Source organism: Echiichthys vipera, assembly GCF_963691815.1.
Source record: "Echiichthys vipera genome assembly, chromosome: 5".
Classification (NCBI taxonomy): Eukaryota; Metazoa; Chordata; class Actinopteri; order Perciformes; family Trachinidae; genus Echiichthys; species Echiichthys vipera.
The window spans coordinates 2,749,227-2,763,640 of NC_139830.1; the positions used below are offsets into that span (position 1 = coordinate 2,749,227).

A 14,414-nucleotide genomic window follows, 5' to 3' on the forward strand; every position below is an offset into this window, starting at 1 on the left:
CATGATGTCACGTTACGTTGCGTCCTGACGTCACTGTGCGGTGTCGTTAGGCGGGGCGGGGGCTGTGTCTTGTTGCTGTTGTCTTTCGGGGACGTGAAGATCCTCTCGCACCGTCCACACTCGGATTAAAAACACCGGACACCAGAACATATTCTCACCGTAACGAGTCCCGCTGTCTGTCAGTGAACATGGGGAGCTGCTTAACCGTGGGGCCGAACGAAGCTCTGGTGGTGTCCGGTAGGTTCCCGGTCCTCTTCTTACCGAGCTAACGGAGCTAAGCTAGCTGTCAGTTAGCTGTCAGTTAGCTAGCGGGCTAACGTTAGCTGGTGTCGGTGGCTAACTGGCAAACGTTTATTTCGCTCTTATGTAGCTGTAACTTATAGTTTGTTTGTTTGTTACAGTCTAAAATAATAATAATAATAATAATAATAACCGTGTAGCTACTGTGTGCAGCATCTAATTAAATCAGCGTGAGTGACGTCAATCACGACGTGCTATTCATGCTAACACCGCTGTAATACATGAGCTACAGTTCAGGCGTCTTTTTAAATGTAATGTAAAAAGTCAAGTGTGTAAATAACTAGTAGGAATGAAAGCTCCAGTGTGTGTCTCTTCATTGAGGCCCACAGGGATGCTCCAGCTGAAGGGGGGCGGGTCTGCTCATCCTCCGTCCTACACCCTCCACCCTCCATCCTCCATCCTCCATCCTCTGATCTAATGATGCAGCTCTGTGGAAACATACACGATCTGTTTATGACCATTGAACTCAGCTGGGATGTGTTAGCTCTCTGCATTCTTTCAATCATTTAATACAGGCCAGACTACACCACTTAAGGTAAACATACAGTCTACAAGATGTTCTCTACTCTGCAGAAGAAGAAGAATTACTTTTATATATATTTAATACAGACACATGCACAAACAGGACCTATATACATGCAATTAATGGAGAGATGTTAGAGCGAGGGGGCTGCCAGTGGACCAGCGCCCCGAGCAGTTGGGGGTTGGTGCCTTGCTCCACAGCACCTCGGCAGTGCCCAGGAGGTGAACTGGCACCTCTCCAGCCGCCAGTCCACACTCCATTCATGGTTCACATAGGGACTTGAACAGGCGACCCTCCGGTTCCCAGCAAAGTCACCTATGGACTGAGCTACTGCCGCCCCCAAGTACTAAAATAAAAAAGGAAACATTTATTCATTCAGTCATTCATTCATTTTCATCTTCAACCGCTTGTCCCTGTCGGTGTCGCGGGGGCAAAAGTAGAATCGGCTCAAGAAAATCTGCAGTCTTTGTCTGTCATAGTCTAAGGCCCATAAAAAAATCCACATCTCATCTCATCTTCAGCCTCTTATCCGGGGTCGGGTCTCAGGAGCAGCAGCTTTAGCAGGGGACCCCAAACTTCCCTTTCCCGGGCCACATTAACCAGCTCTAACTGGGGGATCCTGAGGCGTTCCCAGGCCAGTGTGGAGATCTAATCTCTCCACCTGGTCCTGGGTCTTCCCTGAGGCCTCCTCCCAGCTGGACGTACCTGGAACACCTCCCTAGGGAGGCGCCCAGGGTCCTATTATTAATAAAACAAAGCAAACAGCAAACAAACGAGCTCAGCCTTATAAACTACTTTCCCGTCCTGTTTGTCTCTCACAACCCCGCAGGTTTATTCTGTGACCCCCTTTGAAGGGATTACTGACCACGAAGTGTCTTAATGCACCTGTTCCTTTCCCCTCAGGTGATTGTTTTGGCTCTGATACCAAGACCTACGCCGTGGGAGGATGGGCCTGGGCTTGGTGTCTCATCTCAGACACCCAAAGGTGAAAAAAAATATATATATATATATATATATATATATACATGGTCCCTTTTTCTGTTGTCTGGAAACGAAGTTGGTCTTTGAGTCGCTCCTTGAAATGCTCGTGTGCCAGTAAGTGCTACTCACCGCAGATAAGTGGGTTAAACTATCAAAGTGGCCGAGGTTTTCAAACAGACCGCAGCTCAGATGGGCTTCTGCTGCCTTGGATGTCTACGGGGAAGTCATTCCCATTATCCGCAGGCCGTCTGTCAGCTGCTCTGCCATATTCTGTCTACGGTTAACTCACAATATTGGGTTTTCTAATGTAACCCGAGTCCCTGGCTGCTAAATGTGTAGTGTCTTCTTAAATGTACACTGTCCTCTTAAATGCGTAGTGTCCTCTTAAATGTGCACCGTCCTCTTAAACGTGCACTATCCTCTTAAATGTGCAGTGTCCTCTTAAATGTGTAGTGTCCTCTTAAATGCGTAGTGTCCTCTTAAATGTGTAGTGTCCTCTTAAATGTGTAGTGTCCTCTTAAATGTGCACTGTCCTCTTAAATGTGCACTGTCCTCTTAAATGTGCAGTGTCTTCTTAAATGTGTAGTGTCCTCTTAAATGTGTAGTGTCCTCTTAAATGTGCACTGTCCTCTTAAATGTGCACTGTCCTCTTAAATGTGCAGTGTCCTCTTAAATGTGCACTGTCCTCTTAAATGTGCACTGTCCTCTTAAATGTGTAGTGTCCTCTTAAATGTGTAGTGTCCTCTTAAATGTGCACTGTCCTCTTAAATGTGCACTGTCCTCTTAAATGTGCACTGTCCTCTTAAATGTGCACTGTCCTCTTAAATGTGTAGTGTCCTCTTAAATGTGCAGTGTCCTCTTAAATGCGTAGTGTCCTCTTAAATGTGTAGTGTCCTCTTAAATGTGCAGTGTCCTCTTAAATGTGCACTGTCCTCTTAAATGTGCAGTGTCCTCTTAAAAGTGCTCTATCCTCTTAAATGTGCAGTGTCCTCTTAAATGTGCACTGTCCTCTTAAATGCGTAGTGTCCTCTTAAACGTGCACTGTCCTCTTAAACGTGCCCTGTCCTCTTAAATGTGCAGTGTCCTCTTAAATGTGTAGTGTCCTCTTAAACGTGCTCCGTCCTCTTTAATGTGCAGTGTCCTCTTAAACGTGCACTGTCCTCTTAAATGTGCAGTGTCCTCTTAAACGTGCACAGTCCTCTTAAACGTGCACTGTCCTCTTAAACGTGCACTGTCCTCTTAAATGTGCAGTGTCCTCTTAAACGTGCACTGTCCTCTTAAATGTGTAGTGTCCTCTTAAACGCGTAGTGTCCTCTTAAACGTGCACCGTCCTCTTAAACGTGCACTATCCTCTTAAACGTGCACTGTCCTCTTAAACGTGCACTGTCCTCTTAAACGTGCACTGTCCTGTTAAACGTGCACTATCCTGTTAAATGTGCACTGTCCTCTTAAATGTGCACTGTCCTCTTAAATGTGCACTGTCCTCTTAAATGTGCACCGTCCTCTTAAACGTGCACCGTCCTCTTAAATGTGTAGTGTCCTCTTAAATGTGCACCGTCCTCTTAAATGCGTAGTGTCCTCGTAAATGTGTGTTCCTATGGTTAATCTTTTGCAGCAGCTGTTGCTGTCGGGTTGATCATCAGACATTTTATCCCTTTATGTTCCACAGTGCTGCAGTCGTCCGTCCGTCCTGACACTTGACACAGTTGAGATTGTGAAATGTTCCATGAGCTCATTTCCTGAGTGATGCTCTGGCGACGTGCAGCACTTGGAAACGTGGCAGCTACAGTAGCTACAGGATCAATGGCTGCAGCTAATTGGCATTAAAATGGCGGATTATCAGAGCACAGCTGTGGCTGTACGCGGGGTTTGAACATCTCTCTTAAGCTCCTTCTAAGATCCTTCTTCATTCTTGACACAGTTCATTTGTCGCCTTTTGGGGAGAAAAATGACCCATTTGAACAATCTTCACGTCTCACACTTACACACTTATGCAACACAATAGTCCAAACAATCGCCACAAGAGACATTGCTGCTACATCAGTCCCCAACCGTATTATTAACACCTTTTTTCACTCGTGTGTATGTACATAATAAAACAATAATAAGGTTAATTTTGACCTGTCTTTTTTCAGCTTCGTTGTCCTTATTTTTAGCTTGTTCTGCGTCTGTATTCCTTGTATGTACACACTGTCAGTGTCTTAACAATATACAGAATTTAACACCTGCAGATCTTATTCTATTACTCCACACAGCTTCTTCTTATCACGTAATGTTCCCCTCTCCACGGCCCAGTAAATGTGCTTTTGTCCCTCGCTGTAGGATAACCCTGGAGATCATGACTCTGCAGCCGCGGTGTGAGGATGTGGAGACGGCAGAGGGGGTCGCCATCACTGTCACCGGGGTGGCTCAGGTAAAACCTCATCCCAGGGCGCCCTCCCACTGTGCGTCCATCCCGTGCCCCGTGCTTTAGGGCCCTTGTCCCCCCCTCCAGGCCCGTTTGTACTCACACTACCTGGGCCTCGGAGAATGCTTCTTGCTGCCTATACGTCATCACGCCGTAACACGTCACGCGCATTGATGACGTCATGGCGATGCGTGGCTTTGTTTCCAGATCTTTCCGTAGACCTCTGAGTTTTTGTGCGTCTTGTCGACTGTTTTTGAATCTTTTCATCGACCAAATCTGCAGTAAACACTCCACCTCCGCATCACACCAACGTGAACCTTTCGCTGCCATTGTTGTTGTTAAATGTCTGTGCATGGTCCCTCCTTCTTTTTTCTACGTCCCAACAGGCGCACAGGAAATTAACGTACTCAAGATGTTGAGAGTGGGGTCCGTCTCCAGGTGGGCTGACCTCTCTGTGTCTTCTTCAGGTGAAAGTCATGACCGAGCAGGACCTGCTGGCTGTGGCCTGTGAGCAGTTCCTGGGTAAATCAGTGGTAGAAATCAAAGCTGTGGTTCTGCAGACTTTGGAGGGACATCTGCGCTCCATTCTAGGTATGAACTTTCATTTCACCTGAACTGTGTTTGAGCCTGTTTCACACTCGGCTTTTAAAGTGCATCCTGGGCAGTCGGATCACAAGAGGACAGCGCTAAATATGAGTGCAAACGACCAATGAGACGCATCGGGATCCGATCACTCAAACCACTTGCTGAGGCAAACTTATAAAACAGAAAAAAGAAGAAATACAACAATTAACCGATTACCAAAATTGTTGCATTTGTCATGCATACTGTCTAAACCTGTTGACCCATTGACTGCTGCTTGTTTGAGGGTGTGGCATTTTGAACCGCGAGCTCCACACAGACATGTTTCCTGGAGATCTTGATCGCGTCTCTCTCTCTTTTGCAGGTACCTTGACTGTAGAGCAGATCTATCAGGACAGGGACCAGTTTGCCAAACTGGTGAGGGAGGTGGCGGCTCCTGACGTGGGCCGGATGGGCATCGAGATCCTCAGCTTTACCATCAAGGTGGGTGCAGGGTCCTATCGGCGAAACCAGCACCGTACCGGAAGTGAACAAGCCTCCATTACTGCGGCGGCGTCTCCCTCCAGTGTGCGCACGATTGAATGGGAGCTGTCATTAGAAGTGAACCTGTAGTGGAAACTTCTCTAGCCTGGTCAGGATTTCACTGTTTCCACTGCTTCTTTTGCTACACAACGAGAAATCTTCTTCTTTGGAACAGAACACACGCCTTTATTTACTGGGTATACCGCGGGGCGTCATCCGCTAACATGTGCACAGGCAAATGTCAGGTTATGGCGTGCACAGGTCGTTTTTATAGGATTCTAATACATTGGTGTCTATGTGGAGTACACCTCAGATGATCATGCGCCCAACATAACACCTTAAATAGGAACTACGCTAGCAGACGTGTAGCTGAACAGGCCGTCTCTGCATGTGCTTTCTCAGAAGATGTGCCTGGTATTAGAGAAGTGCAAAAAGAGTTCATAAAGTCACAGTTTCATACAAGTACAAGTCAAAAGGTCATGCTACATGCACGTTTGTATGTTGCACAGACATAGTCCTAAGCATTTTAGTTATTTTACCTTGCAACAAGCATCACATCGAGTAATAACTTTACCATTACAAACCGTTTCTACTTTTACCTTTTTATGCAGCTTTACTTTTGACAACGATGTCGAGGAAGAACCTGTGCAATTCTCTGCTGCTCCAACAGCAGCGGGAAACTTCAACGACTTAAACCCGTACCTCCGTAGCGCTAGATGGCGAAGCACACAAATGGCTCACCGGATTCATCTAGGCAAACCAGAAAACCTGAAGAAGATGTAGCTACTGAGCAAAGACGGCTCCAAATAACACAATTCAGAGAAAAGAGCACGTATTAGAACAGACCCGGAGCCTGTATCTGATCACAAACCAGCACACGTGCACGTTCAGCACTGGTGAGAATCCTCGCTCTTCCCTCCGAGACACATTGAAGTGATTGGAGCGTCCTCAGTGACGGCAGACCTCCATCAGTTTCTAGGTCAGTTGGAGGACAGAGAAGCAAAATGGGCGCGCCTCATGTCTGTCTCGTTCTCGCTGCGCTTACATTTATTTAGCTAGACAAAGAGAAACACTTCCACGCTTTATTTTCATCGGACCAGCAATGAAACATGAATGAGATTCAAAAGACACACACAATAGGCTGCATTCAGTATCACCTGGAAACCGGACCGGATCCGCCGAGCTCATCCGGCTCCTCTCCTGTTCAGACAGGCCCTGGACGGACCAATCGCAACCGTTTATCTCACGTGGGGCGGGTTAAACACGATGACTGACCGAGGAGTCACACAAACATGAGTCAGCAGTGTGATCTCTGTGTGACTGCTGCTCATTAGAGACGTCCTCTCTGCAGCAGGAGGAGCAGGAGACTCCCCCCGTACAGTGAACTGCTGTTCATTAGGACTAATTGAAGTGTGGTGCAGACACAGCGGAGAGTCCATTTCCTTCACATCAATTAGTCCGAGCCAAGATGACTTGTGTGATTCATCAGGACCAGTTAGCTCATCAGTGGAGGAGGATCTATATATACCTGTATTACGTCTTCCAGATTCAAAACATCCACACATTTGTGACAGTTTGTCTCTTGGTGTCGATGTTGTTTAGAGATATTTTCCATACCGTTGTTTCCTTATCGACCCCGAGTACGGATCCCATACCAGTGCATTTGTTTATTTTTTATTGATTTACAGCCGGTGACCAGAGCCGGCCCCAGGATTTCTGTGGCACGAAACAAGATTTAGTTTGTGGCTTCAAAACACTCAAAGCACAACCACCAAACGATACTGATTTAATTCAAGGTTCTGGACGCACACACACACACACACATACACATACACATACACACACACACACACACTTATGGCCAGTTTGTGTGACGCCCTGTTGTATTCTTTAACCCCCTAATTAACGTTTTACAAGTGTACTTTATATTTCAGTTATTGTTGATTTCAGTCAAATCGTTGTAATGTCGACTTTTCCGACCGCACTTGAAAGCAGCTTCATTTCAGGAGAAAGAGAGAAAGAAAAGAGACAGAAGGACTTAGCGGAAGATGGTTGCAGGACACAATCAGATGTTACACAAACTCCCGGGCAGTTAAAGTGTAATTCTGGCACAAAATCATCCCAGGGGCTTTTTCGTAACTTACATAAATAAACATCAAATAAGCCATCGAGACAGTTTTTCTTGTTTAACAACTATTAACGGAGAAATCTGGGAGAGTCGCTAACAGTCGCTAACAGCCACCCTTTCTTGTGGCACTGGTAGGAGGCAGGATGTCTTCCTGTTGACGGTACTACTCAGAACACACTGTGACATGTCTACTCACATTGAACGCTGCGTGACTGGAGTCTGTCTCAACGGCAGCGCCCCCCCCCCTGTTATCGCCTGATCCAGTCTGAGGGTTTGCATGAATCTCACGGATGAACGCGTTTGTCTTTTCTCAGGACGTGTACGATAAACTGGATTACCTGAGCTCCCTTGGGAAGACCCAGACCGCAGCTGTCCAGAGGGACGCCGACATCGGCGTGGCTGAGGCAGAGAGGGATGCTGGGATACGGGTAAGGACACATTTGGGAGACTTTGATCCGTGAATTCTGTTGCGCACAACAAAACAACCGAACACGGCTGGACTTCTTTCTGTCACAGGAAGCCGAATGTAAGAAGGAGATGATGGACGTCAAGTTCCAGGCCGACACCAAGATGGCCGACTCCAAACGAGAACTGGAGCTGCAGAAAGCTTCTTTCAACCAGGAAGTCAACACCAAGGTTTGAAACTGTCTGTGTGTGTCTGTGTGTGCGTGTGAATGTGTGTGTCTGTGTCCGTGTGCGCTCTAGAGGTGTGACATCTGATGTTGCCGATGTTTTCAGAAAGCCGAGGCCCAGCTGGCGTACGAGCTGCAGGCCGCCAAGGAGCAGCAAAAGATCCGCCTGGAGGAGATTGAGATCCAAGTGGTGCAGAGGAAGAAGGAGATCACCATCGGGGAGAGGGAGATCGACCGGACCGACAAGGAGCTCATCGCCACAGTCAAGAGGCCCGCCGAGGCAGAGGCCTACAAGATGCAGCAGCTGGCCGAGGGGCAGAAGTAAGTGACTGGGAAATAGTTTAAAAGTAACTGATTACTGCTTTGAAAACGTAACTCAGTGACTGGTTCTTGAATTGTTAACTTACACAACGGTAAGGTTGTCAAAAGCAATACTCTGATGCTTGTTTATACCATGTTTAAAACAACACAATCTCTCTTTAAGTCTATTTCAAGTTCACTTTTATTTCTGTAGCACAGACAGAAAGAGCTGTAACAGGCATCCAAGTGCTTCACAGAGCAGAGACAAAAACAAAAACAACAGGAACACTTTCATATCATTACACATACTCATACTCATTATCTGTGTGTTTTCTCGTGTTTCATTGACTCGCAGAGAAAAAAGACCAGAATCCAGATCATGAGCCGACCACGTGGTCTGAACAGCCCAAAGACGTGAGCTATTTTAACCTGTGTGTGTTTCCCCCGTCATCAGGATGAAGACGGTGCTGATCGCCCAGGCTAACGCGGAAAAGATCAAGAAGATCGGTGAGGCGGAGGCTTCCTCCATCGAAGCAGTGGGCAAGGCGGAGGCCGAGAAGATGAGGCTGAAGGCTGAGGCCTACCAGCAGTACGGCGAGGCAGCCAAGACTGCTCTGGTCCTCGAAGCTCTGCCTATGGTAAAACACAGAACACCTAAACACCCGTTTCATTTCAGCTGGTTTCTCCGTGCTTAATACAAACACGAGCCAGTGCGGCGTCACTGCATGATGATGTGACTCTAGAATTATAAAAACACTGTGCTGATGTCAGCATTTAAAGGGCTGTTTGACATTTTGGGAAATGCGTTTATTTACTTGCTCCCCCACTCTCTCAGATCCGTCTGTTAAATATGAGGTTACTGCCGTGAGACAGTTAGCTTAGCTTAGCATAAAGACTGGACACAGCGTCTCAGTGTTGTATTGTTGTCCACCCACTCCTCTAAGTATTCAGTTGTGTCGTTTGTTTGTTTAATCCCCTCATAACCCCTCCACGCTTGTTTATCTTTAAGATACTAGTATGTTGTGTGTCACACATAACGCAGCTGTATTTCCATGTTTTAATAGTTGCGATATTCAGCGGTAAAACCCACATGTAACACAAGATTAAAAGTATTTTCACAGGCAGTGGGATATGAAAACATAGAGAAAGTTAAGTAAGTAAAGTTTAATCATGAAGCGCTTTTCACGGGTAAAAAACAACATAATGGGCAGAAATACAGGAAGTAAAACAACAGAAAAACACATTTAGACCTGGACGTCTAGTTGCATACACGTCAAAAAGTTTAAAAGACTCTGCAGACACCGCAGGCACCGTAGACTCCGCAGACTCCGCAGACACCGCAGACACCGTAGACTCCGCAGACACCGCAGACACCGCAGACAGCGTAGACACCACGGACTCCGCGGACACCATAGACTCCGCAGACACCTCAGACACCGTAGACACCGCAGACACCGCAGACACCGCAGACACCGCAGACACCGTAGACACCGTAGACACCGCAGACACCGTAAACACAGCAGACACCACAGACACCGTAGACACCGTAGACACCGCAGACACCGCAGACACCGTAAACACAACAGACACCGCAGACACTGTAGACACCGCAGACACCGCAGACCGTAAGAGTGCAGGCAGAGTGCGCCGTAGTTTAGGTGCTACGGATTTGAAAGCTCGATCCCCCGGGTCTTAAGGCGGGTGCGTGGGACGGACGGTATATTTAGCGTATTTGATCAGAAGAGGAATGCGAGCTCTCAGTCTTCATCTTCTGGATCACAATATCTCCATCTTGACCGTCTCTTTGCAGATTGCTTCCAAGGTGGCGGCTCCGTTAGCCAGGACCAATGAGATCGTCATCCTCAGCGGGGAGGGCAACCGCGTGACGGGCGAGGTGAACCGCCTCTTGGCTGAACTTCCTGTTTCTGTCAATGCTCTCACTGGAGTGGATTTGTCAAAGGTAAGTGTGCCGGAGGCATTCTGTGTGCGGGTTGTCCGTCCGTCCATCCGTCCACCAGCTGACTTTGCTACGAGCTGATTGGCTGTTTAAACAGGTGACGTGACTTAAAGTGTAATTCCCGCGCAAAATCATCCCATGGTCTGGGATAGTGGCTAACAGCCGGACGTGGCTAACAGTGATTAGCTCGGGGCAGCACGGTGAAAGAAACGAAGCAGCAACAACGTAGTTAGTGAAGCCAGAGTGTTTTAAAGACTTACCTACTGGCCCCTGTACCAGCTCCTCTCATAGTAAAGTCCATTACAGTGGATTACCAAAGTCAACCCCAAAGGAAGGAGCCCATTGGTGCTTTGTTGTGTGTGTAGGGACTCTTCTCATGCTGCTGCAGAGGTTTGCTGTTATTTTCAGCAGCATTAGTGGTTAAAAAAGACCTTTGAATGCCTTCACCGTGCTGCCCCGAGCTAATCACTGTTAGCCACGTCCGGCTGTTAGCGTCTCTCCTGGATTTCTTCATTAGTGGTTGTTACATGAAAAAAAAAACTGTCTTGATGGCTTATTTAATGTATGTAAAAGATTAAAAAAGACCTTTTTGCGCCTGAATTACACTTGAACACGTGGCTGCGGTGTTTCTAAAGCGCTCTTGTGCCGTCACAAAGCGTTGTTCTTAACTTGGCTGAACTTTAAATTCTCTGTGCTTGTTTTCCTTCAGATCCCGTTGCTGCAGAAGATGACCGGCGCTCAAGCCTGAAAACCCCCCCAACCGCTCCACATGACTCCAGTATCCGCCGTATGCACTCTGATAGACTGCCTTTAATACACTTGAAGAATTCTGTTGTTTTATACGTACATAACTGTAAACCAAGTGAATTTTGGAAACCTCTGGTGCCTTACTTTATACAGGGCCAGAATATCTGCATGCACTGCTGCTCATTCAACCGGTTCTTTTGAATCCATTTTAACACGGGAACATTTTCTGTTGTGTTTTTTAATCCAGGATTATTCGTATTATTTAATATTTATGCGTCGGGGCGCTGCTTTTTTCAGACCGCGAGGCATCCGCGCTCACTTTTTTACATTCCGTACGTCGCAGGCCTTTCTGTTTGGTTCATATACCTCTGTCTTTGTTTTGAGACACATCCGCGTACCCCAGATAATCTGAATCTTTTCTTGTTTATTTCCTTATTTAAGTATTTATGTGATTAGTTTGCATCACTGGTTTGTTTTTACGATGTAACAGGTGCTCACAATCTTAACGAAAGAAGCCCCTCGTGCACATTTTGTCCGTTCTGCTGAAGGAAGTTTAATTCTCCGCATGCATCAGGCACGATTCATGGGATTATATTTATTATTATTTATACGCCGGCAGGAAAACAGGAAGCAAAGTCTTGTGCTGATACAGTTAGCTTGTGACGTGATCCTTTAATATTTAGTGTAAATGTGAAAACCTCGGTAGTTTCGGCGTCGATCGAGATTGAAAAAAAAAAGATTTCACAGGCAAACTGTAAAAAAAAGGCTTGAAGTGTGTAAAACGTGTTTATATTGTGGATTCGTGTGAATAGATTCTACAGGTGAAAGGTCAAACAGCGATGCCAAATAGACCGTCTTTGCGTTTCCATTGTTCTCAGAGGGACTCGAGGGTGCCGCGGAGTTCATCTGATGTTTTCTTTAACACTACGGATATCTGCAGACGCTAAGCCATGTTCCACGAACCAAACCTCGCGCTGCTTCGCGTTCAGTGTTTCCTCACGTCCGCGTTGAGTTTGTTTTTAACAATCACTACGTTCAGACAGAAGCAGAACGCTGTAACTTATCAAATAATGTTTCATCTTTTTTAAATCCTTGATGTTGCTGTTTGTAAATGGTCACAATGGTTTTGGTGTTTCGGGGTCTCGCGCACCAAGTGGTTATCAAAGATTTGATTTATCGAAGCGTGGTCGCCTGAGGTTTTTGCCCAGAGTCAGTGTGTTACGTACAGCGCGTAAACGCTTTTTAGACACCTAAAGAAAGTCTCTTTTAGTGTACGCTGTATTTAGAGTATATTAACCACTTTATCTTGTTCTCAGACAGCCCTGTTTCAGTTTACGCACCATGAACCGAAGCTGTTCTCTGCTCTCTTCTAAGCCACCAGACTCAGTCATTCACAGGTCTGCTGCTGTTTTTGGACCGGTGCGTTTTAGTGTTTTAAAAGAGTTCGATCTTTTTCATTCATTCATTCGTCTTCAACCTCTTGTCCCTGTCGGGGTCGTGGGGGGCTGGAGCCGATCCCAGCTGACATCGGGCGTGAGGCGGGGTCCACCCTGGACAGGTCGCCAGTCTATCACAGGACACATAGAGACGAACAGAGACAGATAACCATTCACACCTACGGGTGATTTAGAGGCCCATGCAATTACGTCTGGCCCGGTCCGATGACGTGACTAACAAAACTAAAACCAACAGATGGAGGCAGCCGGAGACCGGGGGCGTCTGTGAGGTTAAAATGGCTGTTTCTGTCAGTGGAGTCTGGTGGCTTTGAAGAGAACGATACAACACGCTGACTACGGATGACAACTTCATGCAACCACACTTTTAAAATAATCCGAACTTTCCTTTTAAGCTTCAATGCAGCAGTAGAGATGTTTTTGGGGAATAGACCGGAGGCAGGTGCGACGTATTCTCGGGCACTGAGCCGCTCCCCCCGACACTTACGACCCCTAAAGTGACGTGACGGTGACGTTTAGTCCGAACCTCATCTCTGTGGTACTTTTACGTTTGAGCGCACCGACACTGAACTCACACAGGACTGTTATTGATATTACTGTTCATCCTCAGCTCATTTGTGTTTGTATCATTCTTTTGCTGATTCCGTGACTTGAAAAATACTGTGACCGCTTTGATTTATCCAGCTTCAAATGTGTATATACGACATATTTGTGTTATAATGTGATTTACACGTCCACTGTGCGTCTCAAACGGCCATGAGTTCCTGTATGCTCTTGCTGCATGTCATCCATCTGTACTGGGAATAATCAGTTCACTCTTAGATCATTGTTATTCTAATAAATCAAAAATGCCATCAATGTTTATTTAATTACGTTTGTTTTTTAATCTTGGTTCAAGGTAAAGTCATGTACGTTCAAGGTATAGTGATGTACGTTCAAGGTATAGTCATGTACGTTCAAGTTATAGTCATGTACGTTCAAGGTATAGTGATGTAAGTTCAAGGTATAGTCATGTACCTTCAAGGTATAGTCATGTACCTTCAAGGTACAGTGATGTCGATCAAGGTATAGTCATGTACCTTCAAGGTACAGTGATGTCGATCAAGGTATAGTCATGTACGTTTAAGGTATAGTCATGTACGTTCAAGGTATAGTGATGTACGTTCAAGGTAAAGTCATGTACATTCAAGGTACAGTCATGTACGTTCAAGGTAAAGTGATGTACGTTCAAGGTATAGTGATGTACATTCAAGGTATAGTCATGTACATTCAAGGTATAGTCATGTACATTCAAGGTAAAGTCATGTACATTCAAGGTATAGTCATGTACGTTCAAGGTACAGTCATGTACGTTCAAGGTAAAGTCATGTACGTTCAAGGTATAGTCATGTACCTTCAAGGTACAGTCATGTACGTTCAAGGTATAGTGATGTACCTTCAAGTTATAGTCATGTACGTTCAAGGTATGGTCATGTACGTTCAAGGTATAGTCATGTACGTTCAAGGTATAGTCATGTACGTTCAAGGTAAAGTCATGTACATTCAAGGTATAATCATGTACGTTCAAGGTACAGTCATGTACGTTCAAGGTAAAGTCATGTACGTTCAAGGTACAGTCATGTACCTTCAAGGTACAGTCATGTACGTTCAAGGTATAGTGATGTACGTTCAAGGTATAGTCATGTACGTTCAAGGTATAGTCATGTACGTTCAAGGTACAGTCATGTACGTTCAAGGTATAGTCATGTACGTTCAAGGTATAGTCATGTACGTTCAAGGTATAGTCATGTACGTTCAAGGTATAGTGATGTACCTTCAAGTTATAGTCATGTACGTTCAAGGTATAGTCATGTACGTTCAAGGTATAGTCATGTACGTTCA

At 45.9% G+C, this 14,414-nt stretch overlaps 2 protein-coding genes across 2 annotated transcripts in view; one reads left to right on the plus strand and one right to left on the minus strand.

Annotated features, from left to right (window-relative positions):
• aamdc (adipogenesis associated, Mth938 domain containing) overlaps positions 1–14,414 on the minus strand; it is a 56,118-nt gene that overhangs the window by 3,010 nt on the left and 38,694 nt on the right. The window lies entirely within an intron of this gene.
• LOC310947288 (flotillin-2) lies at positions 126–13,317 on the plus strand. Its single transcript, XM_083914073.1, has 11 exons — positions 126–237; positions 1,727–1,808; positions 4,127–4,217; positions 4,679–4,802; positions 5,158–5,276; positions 7,758–7,871; positions 7,960–8,079; positions 8,182–8,396; positions 8,830–9,013; positions 10,186–10,335; positions 11,042–13,317. The coding sequence occupies exons 1-11, from the start codon at positions 189–191 to the stop codon at positions 11,078–11,080; spliced, it is 1,287 nt and encodes a 428-aa protein (XP_083770199.1). The 5' UTR covers positions 126–188; the 3' UTR covers positions 11,081–13,317.

What these genes read in the sequence shown, in the direction of transcription:
- LOC310947288 (XM_083914073.1), top strand. Translation starts at nt 189, where the DNA reads ATGGGGAGCTGCTTAACCGTGGGGCCGAACGAAGCTCTGGTGGTGTCC. An exon ending in ACCAGGAAGTCAACACCAAG is followed by an intron (nt 8,080 to 8,181) that starts GTTTGAAACTGT and finishes CGATGTTTTCAG; the next exon opens with AAAGCCGAGGCCCAGCTGGC. An exon ending in CTGGAGTGGATTTGTCAAAG is followed by an intron (nt 10,336 to 11,041) that starts GTAAGTGTGCCG and finishes GTTTTCCTTCAG; the next exon opens with ATCCCGTTGCTGCAGAAGAT.